Raw genomic sequence first — 22,571 nt, 5'->3', positions numbered from 1 at the left:
GTTTGTGAGATGACGATCCGGGAATTTGGCGATCTGGCATGTTCAGATAAAATTCACTCCAACCATCGTTGTCTCTGGCGAACATTTTTGCAATAAAATGTGAAAGGAATTGAAGTATATCTGTAGAGAAAATTGAATGAGTTTTTTTTATGTGAAACAAATTCTGGGGTGCATATGATATTTATATACTCTATTAGTCCACCAATACAAGAAGATGACCCAACAGGGATTTTAAGAAGTAGAAAGTTGGTTGAAAAGTTAATTTTATAATAAAATATGAATGAAATAAGATAAAATTAGTGGAATAGGGGTCCATTACCAAATGTAGTGGAATAGGGGCGCATTACTTTCATAAAAATAAAACAAAACAAAATTCTAAACATACAAAAAGTCAAAAGGGTCCCAATTTCCTCTATCTCACTTCAATTATTACACACTCCAACAACCACTACTCATTTCATTTATTACACACTCCACCAATTTCTTAAAACTTAGAATTAAATCTTACTCTTAAACTGGGACGGAGGGAGTAACAAAATGGAAAGATTATTTGTGGACGGAGGTAGTATCATTTTAAAAGAAAAAGTATCATTTTAAAAGAAAATGAATGATTAAAAAATGAGAAACTGCAAAAATGGGTGAAAAATGATACTCCCTCCGTTTTTTAAAAATAGCAACTATTTCTGTTTTTTTCTGTTCCTTAAAAATAAAAACTTTAGAATATTTCTATTTTAGGACATGGATCCCACAATCCACTAACTCTACTTTCACTACTTTTTCTCTTCCTTTATGTTACTTTACTCATTTTTCTTTTCATCTCTCTTACTTTACTAATTATTCTCACATACTTTACCAACTGTGCATTAAAACCCGTGTCGTTTCAAATGTTTCTATTTTTTGAATATGGAGGGAGTAATATAAAAGTTATTTGGAACAAAGGAATAAAATTTGAATTAAAAAATATTTTTCTATAAAAATAAATTACATTTCATAAATCATATAAAAAGCCACTGGGGAAAATAGGCTTCATGTCTCGGAGTGAGGGGTTTGCGGAGGAAGGGCACATGGTGTTACCCATGTTCAGGGTCAGCAAAACATAATGCAACCTCTATTTTGCGAATGCCCTTAATGGCTTAAATATCTTTTAATGTAGAAAAAAACACTAACGTGCATCGCATTAAACATATGGTCATATAATGAATTTTTTCCATAACATTTAGTAATTTTTAGTAATTAAATTCCGAACAAATAAAATTTGTTCACAAATGGTCCTTTTTGGCCTGTATCATCACAAGACTAATGGTCAGCGCTAATTAACTAATTTTTACCTAATTAGGTCCAATTTTTCTTTTTAAAAAATAAGAAATTAAGATTATGCTGCCACCTTCTTCTTCGCCCAGCTGTCTCCAACGATATTCTTAAGATATTTAACTTCAAGTATATTATGCGATAAGCTATTTGACGAAAGAATCAAGGAGACGCTGAAGTCTTTTTTCCGCCGCATCTCCCACTACATCTCCCTCAACGTGCCGATTTAGTCCAATTCAATCAACATCTCCTCCTTCCACCATGCGTCCATGCCGTTACCAATTGGTCACCATCGTTCGTGAATGACAACCTTGGCTGCCCACAAGTGTTAAGTTACAAATTATGGGTAAAAATGATGTGAATAAATTGTCAGTCAAAAGTTATTTTTGGGTTATGTTATGGGCTAAAAATTTGTACATTTATAAATTTTTTAGTAAGTACTCTTTAATTAATGCATAATTGAAGAGTAAGAAAAATAAGTAGAAGAAAAAGTGCATAATTACAATAATAGTGTAAGTAGATAATAGAACTAATATTATTAGTAGTGTTTAATAGTGGATACTAGTGTTATAAATTGTAAACAAATTAAAGTATATGGATAATAAGTTTGGGAGAAATTTCGATAAATGAAAATAAGATATTTTTAAGAGATAGACAAAAAAAATTCCTTATTTTTCTGTGAGGGAATATGTATTTAAGATTTCATGTTATTTTCTCAACTTTCCACTTAATTTTTCATCATGTACGTAAAATCTAAATAAATTTATTGGAACTGAAAATACTCTCTTCATCCTCCATTATTAGCCTCAATTTTACATTTTGATATGTTCGTTATTAATTGTCTCAATTCTAATACTTTTGATAATAAATTGATTAGACAAATATTCCACAAACTAATTACCCCTCTTATTAATAAAACTATTACTCCTCCGCCTAATAAGAATATGAACTCTATCAGACCACCTCCACCGGTGACATTCCACACAATGTCACACATAAAAGACAAAATAAACATAAATAAAAGCAACTGTAAATTAATCAAAAGCAACCGCCACTCATCTCTCGGGAGCATCCTTCCGCCACTAGAAAAAGTGAGGGGGCACATGCCATATGTCTTAATATTATTGGCTGAATATTGAAATATTTCTTATTTTTGTTTTCTCACTTTTTATTATTAATTTATTTTAGGGTTTTTGGTTTTTTAAACCAAAACCTTTCCCCGAATTTCAGTTTTTCCCATAAATTATGAGATTTGTTTTTAAAACCACGAACTTTCATTTCGTTAGGATTTTCCCAACCCGACCCAAATAGCACATTTCCGACCCGAATAGGATAATTCAAAATGTTAAAGTTGTGTTTTGTTTATTCAGAAGTTGTCATTTGTTATGTAATAATTGTGACTGTATGTATTATTGTGCCAAATAGGATCAATGTAATCAATTTAGTGACAAATAGGATTAAAATTGATACGTAGACAACCCGGGTTTCGTCGTTGACCCGCCGGGGGAAAATCCTAACGAAATGAAAGTTCGTGGTTTTAAAAACAAATCTCATAGATTATGGGAAAAACCAGAATTCGGGGAAAGGTTTTGGTTTAAAAAGCCAAAAACCCTTTATTTTATTACTTGATTATTGGAGTACATGTCTATTGTAATAAATTTGCACAATAACAATATAATTCTACATCACATTTCCAATCTATGCACCACACTAAATTTTAATTGTTTTATTAATTATTAATTTAGTTTATTAAAGATTATTACATTTATCTCTATATATCTTTTCAAATATCATGTGAATTATTCTTCAAAGAAAATAAGGTGAACTACTTCATTTTTTATGATTCCATTTTAATTTATTATTTTTTATTATTTGCTACTACATTATATAATCATGCATAATATTATAGTAGAAGATGAACGTGATACATATACTCCCTTCGTCCCAGATAATTTGTCCCAATTTTCCATTTCGATCCATCCCACATAATTTATCCCATTTCACTTTTACCATTTTTGGTAGTGGACCCCATGTTCCACCAACTCATTCCTACTCACATTTTATTATAAAACTAATATGTAAAGGTAGTACTCATATTCCACTAACTTTTTCAACCAACTTTTCATTACAATTCTTAAAACCCATGCCCAGTCAAAGTGACCCGAATTATTCAGGACGTTGGGAGTAAAAATTACTATGATCCTACTAAATTTTTTAAAAATACACCTACAAGAACACAAGAAGGAAATGATGAAGCTTTTTGCTACTCAACTCAACAGATCAGGAGGCTGTTTTCTTATATAACAAATCAAGATCAATTCCACAAGCTAATATTTCCTATTGAGATGATTTGATTGAGCACATTTAGAAAAAATTTGGAACAAAATAATGAATGTGTAATATTTATCTTTTTTAGTAATCCTTCTGTCCCGCTTAAGATGACACGTTTTCCTTTTTAGTTTGTCCCAACTAAGATGACACATTTCCTTTTTTGGTAACTTTCTCTCTCCAATTAATACACTCAACCACTTTTTCTCACTCCTATTAAAATATTCATCTTTCTTTATCGGCTAAATTCTACAAATGGGGTTGTCTGGAAAAATGCTTCCATCAATAGGTGGTTTTTTTTTTTATTTCTGAGAATGGGTGTTACGCATTCTTAGAATGCGTGTTTAAATACGCATTCTGACTTAGAATGCGTGTTTAAATACGCATTCTCAGAATGCGTATTTAAACACGCATTCTAAGAATGCGCAACTAAGTGATTTCGGCAGTCAAAACAGAAAGTCAATAATTCAAACTTAAAAACGCATTCTAAGAATGCGTATTTCATACGCATTCTTAGAATGCGTATTTGACCTGAATATAATTGGGCTTCCAGAACAGAATCGGGCAGAAGCATTCTGCCCTTTGCGCGAACTCCAGCCTCCTTGCCCGCGAATCTCTTCCAAGAATGCCACATTTCCGTCCGATTCTTGCATAAATCGCCCAAATTCATCTAATTGTTTCTCCCTCAAGGTAAGTTACGTGCTTTCTTCTTAATTTAGCATTATATCCATAGTTTGTGGTGAAAATTGTGATTCTAGGGTTTGTGGCTAAAAAAACAATTTAGGTTGTTGGTATAAATTGTATGTTCAATGTGTGTTATTAAATACTAAGATTTGGTAAGTAGTGTCTTTTGAATTGTTAATTCGTAAGATTTGGTATATAGTTTATTTTTAATTATTTAAATTTTGAGATAAAGTTGTGTATGTATTGCAGGATTATGGACACAGAATCTATTTGTGTCCTTTTATATTGGGATGGAAGAATAGTACAAATTGGAGGAATTGGTTTGTCTTATGAGCCACCCGTGGCAAATGCATATCTTGTCTTAGATGAGTTTCTTCCATATAATGAGTTGGTTAGCAGAATATGTGATTGCATTGGAATCAATGTGAGTGAGTATATGATTAGTTTGACATGGAAACGTGCAATTCAAGTGGGTAATGGATATCACTTTGTGGGCGTTCGACTTTGCGATGCATATATGAGGGATATGTTTGCAACAGCTATTCAATCAGGTCAAATTGAGTTATTTGTTGACTATCAAGCTAATTTAGCACAACAACGTACTCCACATACGGTCGTTGTCTATCAATCTAGAAGGGGACAACGAGAAGTTCAAGATAGAGTACAATATGATGATGGGCCATCTGGACATAATGAAGTTAGTCGCGATCCGGATAATGTTGGTGATGATGGGTATGGTTTTGGGGATGATGGGCCTGGCTTTGGGGATGGTGGGTCTCGTTTTGGGGATGGGGGACTATCTCCCCATAATGAAGTTAGTGACGATTCTGAATCTGAAGACCTTGTGTCAGAAAAATCAACAACCCCACCTGAATTGAGTGAAGAATCAGAAGCAAACCAAGATGCATCCGACAATGAGACATTGAATGTGCCTCGTAGGTACGTCCCAGTAGTCCCGCCAAGTGAGCAGGAGTATGAGCATCCAGGGTTATCTTATTTTCGTACTCTACCGACGACAGAAGGTAACTACTATGAAAGTAACCATGATGATTCCGAATCTAGCAGTTGGTTTTGGGATGAGAAGAATCCTACACGGATTGGGTTAGGAACCAAATTTGATACCAAGCTACAATTGAAGACTGCTGTTACTTTGTGGCATTTGGAGTCATCCACAAAAGAATACTACGTGGTGGAAAGTAAACCAACAAAGTGGAATGTGGAATGCAAAACTCTGAAGCCACCCAAAGAGTCGGAGAGCACGAGCTCAAATAGGAGACGACACAATCAAACAGGTTGTATTTGGAAACTTCGGGCAATATTGAGGAAGCACGACCGCAAATGGGAAATCAGACAATGGACTGATAGACACACTTGTGTAGGTAATCCCAACTCCAGGGACCACGCCAACGTCTCATCAGATATGGTGGCTTTGTGTGTTAAGCATCATATTCTAAAGGACCCCGGGTATACACCTAATTCCATTATTGAGGATGTGAAGCAAAAGTATCATGTTGAAATATCCTACAAGAAAGCATGGTATGCCCGGAGGATGGCTATAGAGCTTGCTTTTGGTGGATGGGAGTCATCATTCGAAGATTTGCCTAGTTATATGATTGAGTTGCAGAAGCGCACCCGTGGAACAATTGTTGAGTGGCATCATGATGAACGACATAGTACCGAGACACGGAAGTTTTTCAAGTATGTATTTTGGGCATTCGGGCCGTGTGTGGAGGCTTTTCAGCTTTGCAAGCCAGTGCTAGCAGTTGACGGAACTCATTTGCGGGGCAGACTCAAAGGTAAACTTCTTTGCGCTGTTGGATTTGATGCAAACAAGAAGTGTTTACCTGTTGCTTATGCAATTGTTGATAATGAAACAAGTGATAGTTGGAATTGGTTTATGAAGTTAATCAAACTTCATGTTATGAAAGGCGATAGAGATGTTTGCATTATATCTGATAGACACCCGGGAATGTTGAATGCAATGGAGTCTGATATATGGGAACAACCACCCCGAGGAATACACCGATTTTGCTTAGTACATGTACGGAAAAATGTGTTGCAACATCACAAGGGTGTGAGGGTGAAGGGTCTAGTGTGGAAAATGGGGATAGCCACAAAGGTGAGAAAATATTTCAGGAAAAGACGCCACCTAGGAAATGTTAGCCCAGAGGCAGTTGAGTACCTTGGGCGTATTGATGCAGAGCAATGGACAATGGCATACGACAAAGGTCGTAGATGGGGTGAAGCAACGACGAACATGGTAGAGTGATACGCTCGGATTTTGCACTGTTTTAAGGCCATTATTTGGTCCGTTTTTACTATCAAAATCACTCTACATGTCCATTATTTGCATATTTTATACATTTTGGTATTTTGACGTGTTTTGTGAGAAATGTGCATATTTGAGCCGAAAAGGGGAGTAAAAACGCATAGTCTGGAAATCTGGAGTCGACGGCGACCAGACGATCGCGCGAAGTTGTACGGCGACCGCCGGCGCCCGGCGGTCAGAGCCATGTGGTGGTCCGCCTCGGAAATTTACGCTAGGAGAAGAGTCTCGCCCGGCGACCGCCGGAGGACATGTGGCGGTCCGCCACCGAAGGGTCAGAGTCTCGGACTCCAACGCGCGACCGCCGGCCAAGGTGCGGCGGCCCGCCGGAGAAAGGCGGCGAATCCGACCAGCCCTAGATTTGCTCCAAGACTTACCAAATTTTGAAGATCTTTTCCTTCTATGATGAGGAATAATTTTCCCCTATAAATAGGACCTCAAGCTTCATCAAAAGAAGAGAACACATTCATAGAGAAAGAGAGTTACTACTTGCAATATTCATAGAGATCAAAAGCTAGAGTACTTCAATTGTGCAAGGAGTTGGAGAAGGATTTCAAGAACATCAAGAACGACAAGGATTCTACCTACGGGTTTTATTTGCTTTAATTTTATGTTCAAATTGTTTTCCCTTCAATCTATGTTTTTAGTTTATTCAATTATGTGTAACTAAACTCATAGGATTCTAGGGATGTGTTAGTAGCAACTTTGGTTATACAATTCCGTTTTCTATTTAATATCCGTTTTGTTTTTACTTTGTTTCTTCCCTAAGTTAATCATGATGCTTCGTAATTGAGTGACACAATTATGTATGATTTAATATAACTTGCTTCATAACTGTGACAGAGTTCTAGCGAGTTAGATCCACTTAGTAGACACACGGCACTGTTAATTGAGAGTGAGGACTTTTCAAGGGTCTTAGGAGCTTTTTGGAGTTACGTATTAGGATTGACAACCCTAATGTTAGTAATCAACGTTTGTATCGCATGAGCATAAGCTAGGTGACTCGTCCTTTCAAAGTATTAACTGTGCTAGGGTATTGTAGTTTGGAATTTGTATAACCATAAAAGTGAAAGCACATCCCTGGAATTCCCTTATCTCTATACTTTTCTCTCCGTGATTTGCTTGCATTTAGTTGTTTACTGCTTTTAATATTTTCTGTTTTCAAAAATTTTCAAAAAAAATTCTTGTTTCTCCAGATAGTAATTGAGTTCTAGTAGGAGATAGACACTTTGTGTACGTCTTCCCCGTGTTCGATATCCGGTACTAACCTTTTGCTATACTATACCTACTCTGTATACTTGCAGGTATTTATAGTGCAAATAAAAAGTGCATCATAGAGGCATATAACAACGTCTTGAAAGGAGCCAGAGATCTACCTATTAGGGCTTGTATCGATTTAACATTTTGGAGAACAATTAAGTGGTTCCAGACAAGATCAACAGAAGCGGCACAATGCCAAACTGAGTTGACTCCGTGGGCGCATGACAAATTGACTGAAAATGATGCAAGAGGCCGAAAACATGTGGTTAGACGAGTCAACACTCTGGAGGGCAGGTATGATGTCTTATCGGAGGCACGATCCAAAGGGAAGGGTGGAAACTCTTATGAGGTCAAGTATTTGAGAAAAAAGTGTAGTTGTGGGAAATGACAGATGTGGAGGTTGCCTTGTTCTCACGCTGCGGCAGTTGCTAGAGATCGAGGAGATAACATTCTACGCCTTGTGAGTAAGAACTATTTGAAGTCAAATTGGGTGAAACAGTATTCTTTTGGTTTTCGTTCACTTAGGCACCAGGACTACTGGGAGATACCACCATGGACATTGGAGTGTTCAGTGGGGCAATTTGTTCCTCGTTCCCGCGGTCGGTATAGAAAAGCAAGAATACAGAACCAGATGGACGAAAATGAACCTGATCAACCCAGGCGACAGAGGAGTTGCAAGATCTGTAGACAAGTAGGGCATGACAGGCGTAACTGCACAACGGGGAGCACTGTGTGATTTAGTTGGACATTATTTACTACTATTTTGATTTGGTTTGTAACTAGACATTATTTACTAGTATTTGATGTTGTTGGTTTGTAACTAGACATTATTTACTACTATTTTGATTTAGTTGGACTTTATTTACTACTATTTTGATTTAGTTGGACTTTATTTACTACTAGACTTTATTTACTACTATTTTGATTTAGTTGGACTTTATTTACTACTATTTTCATTTAGTTGGACTTTATTTACTACTAAACTTTATTTACTACTATTTTCATTTAGTTGGACTTTATTTACTACTATTTTCATTTAGTTGGACTTTATTTACTACTATTTTCATTTAGTTGGACTTTATTTACTACTATTTTGATTTAGTTGGACTTTATTTACTACTATTTTCATTTAGTTGGACTTTATTTACTACTATTTTGATTTAGTTGGACTTTATTTACTACTAGACTTTATTTACTACTATTTTCATTTAGTTGGACTTTATTTACTACTATTTTCATTTAGTTGGACTTTATTTACTACTATTTTGATTTAGTTGGACTTTATTTACTACTATTTTCATTTAGTTGGACTTTATTTACTACTATTTTGATTTAGTTGGACTTTATTTACTACTAGACTTTATTTACTACTATTTTCATTTAGTTGGACTTTATTTACTACTATTTTCATTTAGTTGGACTTTATTTAACTTTATTTACTACTAGACTTTATTTACTACTATTTTGATTTAGTTGGACTTTATTTACTACTATTTTCATTTAGTTGGACTTTATTTACTACTATTTTCATTTAGTTGGACTTTATTTAACTTTATTTACTACTATTTTCATTTAGTTGGACTTTATTTACTACTATTTTCATTTAGTTGGAATTTATTTACTACTAGACATTATTTACTATGGAAGAATGGATTAAAAATTAAACAAAATGTAGTTAAGTTGAATATCACAAATGTTTACGTCTAACAAACAACCACAAACTACTTGTAACCACTTGGTGTAAACTTGTTTGCAGCTACCCCTTTGGATGTACGCGAAGATGTTCTCCTAGTAAAGAATTTTGTTATAGTCCGCGCCAATCCTTTACTGGAGGAAGCTGCCTCTAAGTCCTTACGAGCTTTCTCCCCAGAGTCATGATGAGCCTTTGTGCGTGACTCGCGCCAAGTATCATCATCTGAAGCGGCCTCCTGTGCCTCATCTTCCTCAGCATCATCATCCACTTCAGCCTCATCCTCCTCCGGTGTTTGTAATCTGACTCCAAAATATTCATCCAGGTTAACATCAGCATAACAATCGGCACCCCTCATCTGTGAAGAGGATCCAGCATGCCAAGAAGCACGAGGTGGGTCACTGCATCCCGTGCCCAGCTGCGATAAACCTGCATCCCGTCTAGACCCCGGTCCGCCCATACGGACACCTCTCCTTCCTTCGCGCCTACCCTTTTGAATGATTGGTCTTGTAGTGTCAATCGCTGATCGCTGGGTAGGCACAAAATCAAGACGATCAGCCTCCCCACATGTTCTCATACAAGACGACACCATGTTCAGAGCACGTTGGATGTCCGGATGATATGCCGTCTCAGATCCATTAAGGCAATGGTAGACATTGACCAACGTCTCCATCTGCACATAACAAAGTCATTTTAGTAATGATAATGCATTATAAACACAATGATAAAAAAAAAACTTATTACCATCATCGTATGTGTAGAGGTAGTCTCATGGATGCCTGGCTGGCCATGGATGCCGGGTCTAGTAATGTAAGTTACAGTGATGGTCCGAAACCAATTCATGTAGTCCGTATTCGAGGCTTCTGGATACACTCGTTGTTCTATTTCTCCCCGGTTACTCCAATATTGGATGTAGTTAGCATGATGAGCTACCCAATTTGTGGTTGACTTACCTCGCCGCGTACTTTCCCATCTCTCAAACACGTGGAATCGAGTCTCATTAGGAAAAATATGTTGGGGGAAGCCAAACTGTCGCGTAACTCGATGACCCCAATGCGGCTCCACAATATGATAGCAAATGAGGTAGTTAGTGCATCCCCAAACATTCATCCCACGCTTGCACTCATCTGGTAGAGGACGACCCAAATACGGCTCCCAAATAAACTGAAAGAAAAAGGTTAATAAAAGTAAAATTTTCAAGAAAGGAGATTATGAAATATTTTAAAAGTGGCACCTGATTGTCATGCAAATGAGCCAACTGTTCCCTATAATAACTTTGGACATGTAGCGGCGCTCTACTCACATTCAATCGCCCCCTCCAACTAATTATTCCAAAACAATAATTCATTATTCCAAATAATACGAAAAAATTATAATCACGTGATATAGCTAAGTTATTGACAAAGAATAAAGATTTAACTTACATTATGCCACAAGGTGTCGTACCATCATACTCAACCCTATCAACAATCTCGGGTCGAATATTGGGTATCCTCTCCCAAGCCCACATCTGTAGAAGGGCCAATGGGCCACCGATATCTTTCCTCTTTTGACATGAAGCTTCACAAAGATAGTGATATAAAGTGGCAAGCGCTGCTGCACCCCAACTCAGTTGTGAACACTGATCCTCGTCAACTAGTAACAAAATATGGTGGAAGGGAATTTTTCTCCCCGAAGTGTCTGGGATGATCAAACAGCCTAGCAGGAGTAGTACAAATATACGTGCATGCTGCATGTAATAATGCTCAGGTAGATCGTCGTCAAGACGGTGGCGAACAACATCCTTCAGTGTAGAGGCATTAAATCCTCCCAACTTCAACTCAGCCTGACTTGGTTCGATACCCAAAAGCGACAAACACGTTTCCATCCAGTACTGCCTCGGGTAGTTCACTTGTGGAAGGATAACTGGTTCACCATCGACCCTTAAACCCAAAGCACCTCGATATCCTGAAGGGTCACTGTAGCTTCACCAACTGGAAGGTGAAACGTGTGTGTCTCAGGACGCCACCTCTCAATCAATGCCCCGATAAGTGAAACGTCCAACATTTTCGGTTTTCCACAGTGGTATATGCCACCAAACCCCATCCGCTCTATATGCCCCAACACACGGTCATGCATTTGAGCTTGAAAAATGTTATTATCCAATTTGCGCGGTTGGAAGGGGTCTGTATCATTCTCAGAGATTATGCTTTCGGTTATGTGATACGGTTGCAAGTAAAGTACGCTCGGGTCTTCGGGACCACAATACAAAGGATCCTCCCCAGTTGATGATGATGCCATTGCTATATATACATTAATTAAATTTTGTTAGCATTGAACATGCACAATAACATACTACTAGGAAAATCTAAATTGAAATAAGTAAATTTATGCATCAATTTAATTTCCAATTCCACCATTGTTCTATTTGCATTGCCTAATAAAGAATTAATGCATGATAATGTGTCACAATCTACATGCTACAATTAAAGAATCAATTCATATATACAAAGAATGCACAATAACCCAATTCCACCATTGTTCTATTTGCATTTGCATTTCTTGTTTCAATTCTTGCAAAAAAACCCAATTATATACAAACCCTAGGGCAAAGGGGAAACATGGATAGAGAGAGAGATATAAATACCGTGGAGGAGGCGGAAGGTCGGCGGCGGCCGCGGCGGCAGAACGTCGGGGGCGGCGGCAGATCGGCGGGAGGGGCGGCGGCAGATCGATGGAGGCTGGAAGTTCGCTTCTGCCCGATTCCGTTCTGGTAGGGAATTATATTTAGGTGAAATACGCATTCTTAGAATGCGTTTTTAACTGTGGTGTTTCACTTTCTGTTTTGACTGCCGAAATCAAGTAGTTGCGCATTCTAGGAATGCGTATTACCCATTTCCAGAAAAAAAAAAAAAAAAACTAGCCTATTGGTGGAACCATTTTTGTAGAAGACCCCATTTATAGAATTTAGCCTTTCTTTATCTCTCTACTTTAATACATACATCCATCTTCTCTCTCCAATTAAATACTTTAACCAATAACTCCTAAACCCCGTGCCGGCTAAGCAATGTGTCATCTTAGCCGGGACGAAGGGAGTATTTCACTTTAGTAGACTTGGCTAGTTTATTTTCTATTGTACCGTATTTCATTTATTTGTGTAATAATTTTCATTATAAATTTAAATTAAAAAATAATTTATATAATTTTTATATGAGTTTCTTAATATTTGAATAAATATAAAATTTATATTGATTGAAAGTATATGAAAAAGAAAATATATACCGATGTTGAGTTGGGGTCATTGATAGAAGTAAAAGTTCTAACAAGTTAGGGGTTGTATATGTGGATAAAAGAGAAATGAGTATTTTATTCAAAAATTGACTGGGATGAGGTTGGGTGAGTAGCACCAATGAGGATAGTCTCATATTAAAACATTCTCACAAGAGAATACACTTTCTAATTTTGTTTTCTCTCTACTAAGGCGAGCCTTACCCCTCTTATTAAAAAAACTATTACTCCTCCCCCCATAAGAATATGAACTCTATAATTTTTAAACATTCTCACAGAGAATACATTTTTTAATTTTGCTTTTACACTCTAGTGAGGTGAGACTTCCCTCTCGTACTTGAAAATTTATATATTAAAACTCGTGCTAAACTCAAATAACCTATTTCTATGGAACAAATGGAGTATTAAAAAAGCGTTGGAGTTATTACACAAGGAGTACATTAAAAGGTAGCAAAACAAAAACGAAAAAAAAAGAATAACTAAAGGAAAAATTAAAAGCATTAGGACAAGAAAATTCGTGAGCAGTGTGAATGTATCATAGATCGACATCTCAATGGAATGTGCTAAAAATTTTATAATCAAACAACGATAGTAAAAGCGAATAATTAAAAAAAGTTTATAGATTTGGGTTTGAATGGAATAAAATTTTGAAATAAGAGAGCAGATCAGACATCCAAGGAAGGAAAAAGCAGCATATGCTCTCAAGCCTGGCGAAGGCGAAAGCACTTAGGCGGCCACTGCGAATGTTTTGAGAAACAAGCCTTTCATTTTAGCATCATTGCGCCCTAATATCTCAAAATTAAATCATCGGTTACTACTGAATGGACTACATAATAACATAGTAATATAGACGCATCTGAATGCATTAGCTCAAGGGAAAATAAGCCAATGCCAGAATCTCAGCACCCTGTGAATTTGCTGTCGGCAACGTACAGCGCTGAAAACACCATTGAATACAATGCACCAGCGACTCTAAAACATTGCCTTTTTATTGGAACAAAAACTGACTTGAAAGTAAACACAACATAGAAAAAATAAGATCAAATCGAAAGGCTCAGAATAGTTAGTAATTCGCATCAACAAGCCAATTACGATGGTTCTCATAGTTTGATGGTATATGTTTCGACATCACCGCCTATCACCAAAGAAATCACAATCCGAGTAACAAAAATTCCGAATAAAAGTATGAATTTCGGCCTCAGAAACAATCGAGATCGATACATCAAGGAAATCAGATGGTACGGACAATTCTCTGTGCATCACCGGCCAAATAAATATTGATGATAAATTTCTTCTCTATCACAACAGACTCACTCACAAACATGATAAGTAATTGTATTTGGCGACAGAGTAGAATTGGAGCAGGTGATCTCGTTGTGATGATTTGGTTGAAGTCCCCTGATTGGTATTTAAAACTTTAAGCCAGAAACCCTAATTGTGTATTTGGACATAAATACCCTTGGATATATGGGAGTGGATCCCTGCTGTCGAGAAAAGAGAAAACACACCGGGGGGGCAGCTGTGCTAATAATGGACGGCGTTTTGTGGGAAGTTTCACAAATTTTACTAATATTATTCAAACCAGATTCATTAAGTAATCCAAGTGATTTATATTGAGCATTCAAATATTCCACCGTCCACACCCACCACTTTCTCCTCATGAAATAAAACAATTCTTTGCTAAATACTCTATCCGTTCCAAATAATTCGTCTCAGTTTTCCATTTTGGTCCGTCCCACATAATTTGTCCCACTTCATTTTTATCATTTTTAGTAGTGGACCCCATATTTCACTAACTCATTCCTACTCACATTTTATTATAAAACTAATATATAAAGGTAGGACTTACATTCCACTACCTTTTTCAACCCATTTTTCATTACAATTCTTAAAACCCGTACCCGGTCAAAGTGACCCGAATTATCTGGGATGGAGGGAGTATGTTTTTTCTATATGGAACGTTTATTTTACTAATTAGAATTTCAATTTTTTAATTAAGTTGCATCATGATTAGCTATAATTGAAAGTTAAATAAATTTAATCATACGATTAACTACAACTTAGCTATAATAATTATAGCTAATCAGGATTTGCGTTAGTATGCTAACTAATATACAATAATAACTAATAATTTTCACTTAGAGCATATTCAGTTGGAGGACTTCTCCGACGCCCTTCCGTCGCCCTTTTTAAATACACCTCCTGCCACGTCATAAGGATTTCCCACCCTCATGCCACGTCATAAGGATTTCCCACCCTCATGCCACGTCATAAGGACTTCCACTGCACAATCCGTCCTTCCCATCTCCTTCCCGCGCAGACTTCCCATAATTAAAAAATATTCACAAATTCACAAATATTCAATTTACGTTACGAATTAAAATTTCAACGAGCCGTATATATAGAGTTTTTTAAAAAAAATAAATTTAAAAATCGGACGTACGCGGCGGACGTCCGCGCCTCGCCACAATGGCGGACATCCGCCCGCCCTTCCCGTGTCCTCACGCGTCCGCGTCCTCCCCTCCGAGCCACAATGGCGCCCTTCCCCGGTGGACTTCCCCGAAGCCTATCCGAAGGGCGACGTGAAGTCCGCCATTGGAGATGCTCATATGTGTATTAAAATTATCAATACAAGGTTATAATTATATCAATACATGGAAATTCAAATATCAACACAACATGGAAATTCAAATATCAACACAAAGACATAAGTTTATCAACACAAGAAGATTTATAAATTTATTTCTTTGTGTTGATATTTATAATATACAAAATTAATATTAGTTATTAGTTATTACTGTATTTTAGTTAGTATTTGATCACAGACGTATGATTATATTATAATTGAAAGTTAATAAGTTTAAATTTAAAATAACTTTCCAAATTTGATGATTTTTTAGTTAAAATGAATTATAACTAGTAATTGTAATTGATAACTCTGCAACCGATTAGCTATAACTATAATTCTAAATAATATTATATTAATTTGTCATAATATTAATAGTTAAATAGTATCGTGATGCAACTGAATTAAAAAAATTGAAATTCTAATTAGTAAAATAAACGTTCCATATAGAAAAACATACTACTACTATTCAGCAAAGAATTGATTTATTTCATGATGAGAAAGGGGCGGGTGTGGACTGTGGCCGGTGGAATATTTGAATACTCAATAAAAATCACTTATTTATGGATTACTTAGTGCTGAATCTGGTTTGAATAATAAAATTTGTGAAACTTCCCACAAAACGCCGTCGTATTATTAGCACAGCTGCCCCTGCTGTGTTTTCTCAACAGCAGGGGATCCGCTCCCGGCGGGCGTCGCCGCCTACACCGGCAATTCTCTCGGTTACTGCTTCTCTTTTTCTCCTACGTCTCCTTTTTTCTTCTCGCCATTATCTCAGATCTCTCTCGGTATCACGCCCCACCGCAATTGTTGCAGCCACTGCATTCAGCGTCTGGACTCGCCGCCGTCACCCACTGTTCCTGGTAAGATATCATTCTCTTAATTTTGATTTCTTTTTTTTCAAATTTGTAAAAATAAACCCAATATTTTGGTGTTCAAATTTTTAGAAACCGAAAGATATCCACAGATCGTCGGTGGTGCTCCAAATCCGATGGTGGAGCAACAGGAGAAGCAGCCCAAATCCATCCCGCCCTACATGAAGGCTGTGTCCGGCTCATTCGGCGGCGTAGTCGAAGCCTCGTGCCTGCAGCCAATTGACGTCATCAAAACCCGCCTCCAGCTCGACCGCACCGGTTCGTACAAGGGGATCCTCCACTGCGGTTCCACCATCGTCCGCAACGAAGGCGTCCGCGCATTGTGGAAGGGCTTGACTCCTTTCTCTACGCATTTGACGCTAAAATACGCGCTCCGGATGGGCTCCAATGCTTATCTTCAGTCAGCCTTCAAGGACTCCCAGACGGGGGAGCTTAGCCACCATGGCCGATTGTTGTCTGGATTCGGTGCCGGAGTGCTCGAAGCTCTCGTTATTGTCACTCCATTTGAGGTTAATTCGAATTACTTGGGGATTTTAGCCACTTCTGCTTAATTGTTGAATTTGATTGCATTCCGTTGAATTGAGAGTAGTTGAATGCATATAATTGAAAATTGATTTATCATAATACCTATTTGAAGATCAAATATTATTTCCTCTATCTCTGCAGGAGTGCAGGTTATGGTACATTGGTAGTTTAGGTTTTGCTGCTGCAAACATTTTGCAGTTGATGTGCTTTTCAGATTGCAGCTAAGTTTTTCTTAGAATTGTACTGAACTTTTTGACTCGGAGTTTACAAAGAAATGTTTAGTTTACAAAGAAATTAGGAAGATGGATCTCTACACGTTTTTTACACTTTTTTTTTTATCTGTTTATATTTAAAAAGGGACTTCAACTTCAAAGTATTAATTTTTAAACAGTATTTTTGAACTATGTTTAGTTCACTAAAACATAGTTCAAAAATTCTCCAAATGACACAGATTAGTGTATTAAGTAGATAGATAACAAAGTAAGAAAGAGAAAAAAGTAGATAGAACAGAGTAGAAAGTGATAAGAGTAGAGGGAATAAAGTAAGAAAAAGTAAAGAGTGAGAAAAGTGTTAATTATTACTCATATGGAAATGACTAAACTATGAGGGTACTCACAAAATGGAAAAATGACTCAACTATGAGGGAACAGAGGGAGCATGATTTATTGTAACTGGATGTGTACTTTTGTTGTCATTCAATATTTGCCTTTGATAATTGAAAATATACTGCAGTGCTCTCCTTCTTCTGTTAACAGATAACTGAATATCCAGTGTTATCATTATCATTGTCTGCTTCAGTCCGTCCTGCCCTTTTTTCGTGCTTGTTTACAGTAATTGTGTGACTTTCAAATTCTACCTATTTGGTTTGTTTCCCATGAGTTGAAATGTAGCATGAGGCGATCATCTAAGTCTGTTCATTCAAACTTGTTCTCAGTAGCTAGAAAGTTGAACGCGCTTGTTCAAATGCAGGTAGTGAAAATTCGACTGCAGCAGCAGCGAGGATTGAGTCCCGAACTCTTCAAGTACAAGGGACCTGTACATTGCGCTCGTATGATTGTCCGTGAAGAAGGGTTGCGTGGTCTGTGGGCTGGAGCTTCCCCAACTGTGATGCGTAATGGAACAAACCAGGCTGCCATGTTTAGTGCTAAAAATGCATTTGACGGGTTATTGTGGGGGAGACGCGAAGGTGATGGGAAAATCCTCCTACCTTGGCAATCTATGATATCGGGATTTCTTGCTGGAACTGCTGGTCCAGTATGTACTGGGCCCTTTGATGTTGTGAAAACAAGGCTCATGGCTCAAAGCAAATCGAGCGGGTTGAAATACAGAGGTATGTTTCATTGTATCACAACTATATATGCTGAGGAGGGAATTCTTGCATTGTGGAAAGGATTATTGCCAAGGTTAATGAGGATCCCACCTGGACAGGCAATCATGTGGGCTGTGGCTGATCAGATAACTGGATTTTACGAGAGGCGATACCTACAAGCCTATTGAGCATTCTGTAATTCACTTGGAGGTGAAAGTTTCAGTGTTTTTGATGCCCTTTTTAGCTCGTGGGGAACTGAGTATATTCTTCGTTCTACATATTTAGCTTTTACTTTATACATTTGTAGGACATTCCTTATGTTATACTAGCGTCTATATTTGGAGAGCAATGGTGAAATGCTTAGCATCAACGAAATTGACGGGTGTTAGAATTTCTGCTGGATTTGATTCATTGAAATATGTAATTCATTTTAGTAATTTGGATGATTTTATTAGAACTCGAACTGGAAATGCTGGAATAGGTAGTGGCTTTGGAAGTATAGGAGAGATTTCGGGCTGTTCACCTGTTGCTGCTAAAGGCACAGAAGCTGGCTCTGTAAGCCGAGAAAACATTGCTTATGGCCATGGGGACTATAGCTTTGTTAACAGAGCAAGTTATAACAGAGAAAATGAAGGCATTGCTGGCTCTGCATCTTTTTATTCTACGCCAAATAATATTTACGAAGAGAACTACAGGAACTTGTATGAAGACTCGTTTAATGGGGATGAGGCCTGGCGTTCTTCATCGCAAGAGCTTGAGGTCGCATCTGAAACTGCAGCTGGTTATGCTGGTGGTTATAGTGTTAGATCAGATAGAGGTAAGCCACTCCCTTATTTCTCCCTAACTCCTGCCACATCAGCGCCACATCAGCATCACATTTTATCCCCAGTTTTTAGCCAACTGCTACATTGGTTTCTCCCTTATTTCTCCCTAACTCAACATTTCATTTTTACATCATTATTTTTTATATTATTTAATTTTCCCTACAAATGTATTTAATAAATAGACTAATAATGAACAATTCATCGTTGTATTAATCATTGGAAAATATAATACAACGAGAAAAAAAAACTACAAATAAAAAACGCAAATAAACAAAGATTTAAAAAAAAAAAAACTAAGACGGAGGGGCCGGAGGGGCGTCGGGATCGAGGCCCATCGTAATCTGCAGGCTTTGGATGCATTTCCAGAGGGCCGCCTTTTCTTCAGGGGTCCCGCCGCCGGTGAAGTACAGCGTGTACATCTGCGTCAGATTGGCGACATTGCTCGAATAAGTGGCTTTTTCTAAGTCGATGTGGGGTTCCGACTCGACTTCCGACGTTGTGCCCTTCCCCTTCCGCCTCCCCTTCGCCTTCTTCGCTCCCTCCGGGCGCTCGTGCGGACCATCCCCACTCAAGTCGATGTGGGTCGCGCTCCCCTCGCTCTCCGAAACGCTAAGTCGCGAGCGCACCGATTTCCCGTGCAGCGCGACGTGCATCCCCGTCCGGAATTTGGGGAGATCCTTCAGCTTATCGTAGATGTTCCAATACTTGAACCCCTTCGACAAGTACTTGCCACAATACCTCTGCATGGCCTCATCTCGGACCATATGCTCGTTCTGGCCACTGGGCATGTTCGCCAACAAGTTAGAATAAATACCGTTGAAGTGGCCGCAGTCCCTCATGAGGCGCTCCCAATGCCGACGGATCGCCTCGCTGCCATGGTCCTTCATTGAGGCAGTCTTGTGGCTCCTGTACTTCGCGGCAACCCGCTCCCAGAATATGATCTCAGTCTGGTAGTTGCTGCGCTCCGCGTTCTGTGACGTGTCCGCCCAGCAGGTGGCTATCAGCTCGGACTCTTGCAGAGTGTAAGTAGTCCTTACCCGCTTCGGCCTCTCATCGGAACCCGTATCAGTCGCAGCCGACGACGCCGGCGCCTTCCCCCTCCCGCTCCTAGAAGGCGGCTCGGTGGGCGTTTCTTCCACCTCGAAGTCCTCCGCGCTCAGTGTCGCGGCCTGAGATTCTTGGTCGCCTGGGGTTGATCCGGGGGTGTCGAACTGGGGCCGATACACATCGTCGGCTGGAGAGGGCATTCTGCCGGCAGAGTTGAAGTACGGAGAAAGTCTCCGCGCCGGAGGAGTCTGCAAAGGAGACGGACCCGCGTATGGAAGTTGGCCGGGAGGAGAACCCATCGCCAACAACGAGTGCATCCACTGCTCGTTTGCTTCATCCGTGTTGGGAATTTGTGAACTCGACTCTTTCCCCTTACCCTTACCCTTACCCGAGCGGGAATTTTTCTTCCAAAAGCTCATAATTTTTGGAAGATTGATGAAGATTGAAGATTGGGAGAAGAGATTGAAAATGGAGAGAATGAAGATTGTGGGTGATGAATGGAGGAAGTGGAGGAAATATTTATAGGGGTGGGATGTAAAAATAGCCGTTGGGCAAAAAAAAAAAAAAAAAATTTAAATATCGCCGATTTATCGCCGAGCGTCGCCCACAGTGGCCGGCGAGTTGTACGCCTTCGTCTTCGACGATCATGTTGTGCATGATAATGCGGGCGTACATTATATCAGCAACGCATTTGACATCCCACAAACGCGTTAGACCCTTAATTGCCGCCCATCGACATTGGAGCACACCAAGTGCGCGATCCACGTCCTTGCGCGCCGACTCCTGCCGTTCCGCAAAGTAGGCCTTCTTGTCATCCGCCGCGTGCCTAATCGTCTTCACAAAGACATGCCACCTAGGGTATATCCCATCCGCCAAGTAGTAGTTCATATCATGCCGGTTGTCGTTGGCCACAAATGAGACGGCTGGACCGATGCCCTGACACTTCTCGTTGAAGAGGGGCGACGAGTTGAGGACGTTGAGGTCGTTGTTCGGACCCGACTACCCCAAAATACGCATGCCAGATCCACAGCCGGTAATCAACTACGACCTCGAGGATCATCGTGTGATTCTTTCCCTTGTAGCCGGTCGTGTAGGCCCCTTTCCAGGTAGTTGGACAGTTCTTCCACTCCCAATGCATACAATCTATGTTGCCTAACATCCCGGGGAACCCATGTTGCTCCCCGTGCATCTCGCATCGATTCAATCTTGGGGGGGGGGGGTAGGGCTTCGAAGGTACTGCTCACCGAAAATTTGAATCACGCCCTGACAGAAAAACTTCAGACATTCCGGAGAAGTCGTCTCACCAATGTGGAGGTACTCATCCCACATGTCTGCCGCGCCTCCGTAGGCCAACTGCCTGATTGCCGTCGTACACTTTTGGATAGGGGTGTGGCCGGGTCTGCCAGCCGCATCGTGCTTGAAGCGGAAATAAAGATATCGACGCTCCAAAGCGTCAACGATACGCATAAATAACTCCCTGCACATTCTAAAACGCCGCCTGAACATGGTTGCTGGAAACCGCAGGTCCGGAGCGAAGTAGTCGTCATATAACCGCTGATGTGCAGCTACGTGATCCCGATCAATCACTGCTCGGCGGTGGACAACCGGTGGAGGGCGAGGTACCGCCTGCTGTTCGACCCTTCGCATGTACCGCTCTAGCTCGCGGTTCATGTAGGCCTTCATAGCCTCGTTCATCCGCCGTTCGTACTCCTCATTATCCCCACCACTACCACCACTACCACCGGTGCTACCACCCGCGTTACTCATCGCTCGATGTTGCTCTTGTACAAGAAATTTAGAGAGAGAAAACTCGTTAAAACAAGTGGTGCAAATGAAAATGAAACTAAAATCGCGTATATATAGGTTTTCAAAAAAAAAATTTTTAAAAAAAAACGAAAATTGGCGCCGGCCGATCGCTGGCCGATCGGCACGCCACAATGGCGGCCAGCGCACGCGAATCGGCTAGCCCACGCCGATTTTCTCGCTGATTCTCGGCTGGCCGGTTGCAATAGTTCGACTAGCCGACCGGCTAGCGATGCGAATCGGCTAGCCGCTATTGTGGATGCTCTAAGGCACCACGGCCGCCATTTGGATGAGGTTATTACCTTTCAATTGAGCTTCTTAATTTTATGTTTTACATATGTGTTTTTTAAGTTCATGGAAAATGACAAATCACACTAACTTTGGCTCTAAACCATGGAAGACGTAAGAGTGTCCAATATAGGGGCGTCGCGGCACCTATTGCACGTCGAGGATGAGCATGATAGCCTATTGCACGCCGCCGACCGCCACAACACCGTTTTTCGTTTTCTTAATTTATTTCTATAAATACAATTTATTCCTCATTTTTTGCCCAATTAAAATATATCAATAGTTGATAAAATAAGTGATTTGTGGTTGTGGCGTGGCCGGATAAGTTTTTTATGGTTGTGCCGCTTTAGACACTCTAACAAGTCATTTTCTTTACCCTATTAGTATCACTTTCAGGTGTAACCTTTTAGT

The 22,571-nt window shown here is 39.3% G+C and overlaps 3 protein-coding genes and 3 non-coding genes across 13 annotated transcripts; 1 reads left to right on the top strand and 5 right to left on the bottom strand.

Annotated features, from left to right (window-relative positions):
• Positions 1-9,540: 9,540 nt before the first annotated feature.
• Positions 9,541-11,249, bottom strand: LOC125191820. Its single transcript, XM_048089242.1, has 4 exons — positions 11,021-11,249; positions 10,831-10,918; positions 10,341-10,760; positions 9,541-10,269 (listed from the first exon to the last, which is right to left on the bottom strand). Exons 1-4 carry the CDS (start codon positions 11,104-11,106, stop codon positions 9,628-9,630), a joined length of 1,236 nt encoding a protein of 411 aa, XP_047945199.1. The 5' UTR covers positions 11,107-11,249; the 3' UTR covers positions 9,541-9,627.
• A 270-nt stretch (positions 11,250-11,519) lies between these two features.
• LOC125195155 (protein MAIN-LIKE 1-like) lies at positions 11,520-11,876 on the bottom strand. Its single transcript, XM_048093346.1, has one exon. The coding sequence runs from the start codon at positions 11,874-11,876 to the stop codon at positions 11,520-11,522; it is 357 nt and encodes a 118-aa protein (XP_047949303.1).
• Positions 11,877-13,524: 1,648 nt separating this feature from the next.
• LOC125197701 lies at positions 13,525-13,647 on the bottom strand. Its single transcript, XR_007172228.1, has one exon. It is a non-coding gene; the product is annotated as a small nucleolar RNA SNORD14 (small nucleolar RNA).
• A 266-nt stretch (positions 13,648-13,913) lies between these two features.
• On the bottom strand, positions 13,914-14,000 carry LOC125197668. Its single transcript, XR_007172200.1, has one exon. It is a non-coding gene; the product is annotated as a small nucleolar RNA snoR116 (small nucleolar RNA).
• Positions 14,001-14,056: 56 nt separating this feature from the next.
• On the bottom strand, positions 14,057-14,131 carry LOC125197670. Its single transcript, XR_007172202.1, has one exon. It is a non-coding gene; the product is annotated as a small nucleolar RNA snoR117 (small nucleolar RNA).
• A 1,936-nt stretch (positions 14,132-16,067) lies between these two features.
• LOC125194437 (mitochondrial succinate-fumarate transporter 1-like) lies at positions 16,068-19,015 on the top strand. 8 transcript variants are annotated; one of them, XR_007171755.1, is made up of 5 exons: positions 16,070-16,352; positions 16,437-16,873; positions 17,859-18,219; positions 18,318-18,408; positions 18,654-19,015. XR_007171755.1 is itself a non-coding variant. In XM_048092650.1 (4 exons), exons 2-3 carry the CDS (start codon positions 16,481-16,483, stop codon positions 18,384-18,386), a joined length of 921 nt encoding a protein of 306 aa, XP_047948607.1. In that variant the 5' UTR covers positions 16,068-16,352; positions 16,437-16,480; the 3' UTR covers positions 18,387-18,408; positions 18,894-19,015. The 8 variants fall into 8 exon arrangements, 6 of the variants coding, with proteins under 6 accessions (XP_047948607.1, XP_047948606.1, XP_047948604.1 ...); XR_007171754.1 differs by lacking the exon at positions 18,654-19,015 and adding an exon at positions 18,506-18,635; XM_048092650.1 differs by having other exon boundaries at positions 16,068-16,352; positions 17,859-18,408; positions 18,894-19,015.
• Positions 19,016-22,571: the final 3,556 nt, after the last annotated feature.

This window comes from Salvia hispanica, chromosome 6, assembly GCF_023119035.1.
Source record: "Salvia hispanica cultivar TCC Black 2014 chromosome 6, UniMelb_Shisp_WGS_1.0, whole genome shotgun sequence".
Classification (NCBI taxonomy): Eukaryota; Viridiplantae; Streptophyta; class Magnoliopsida; order Lamiales; family Lamiaceae; genus Salvia; species Salvia hispanica.
Note: the sequence above shows the minus strand (reverse complement) of the source record. Positions and strands in the feature narration are given on the sequence as shown.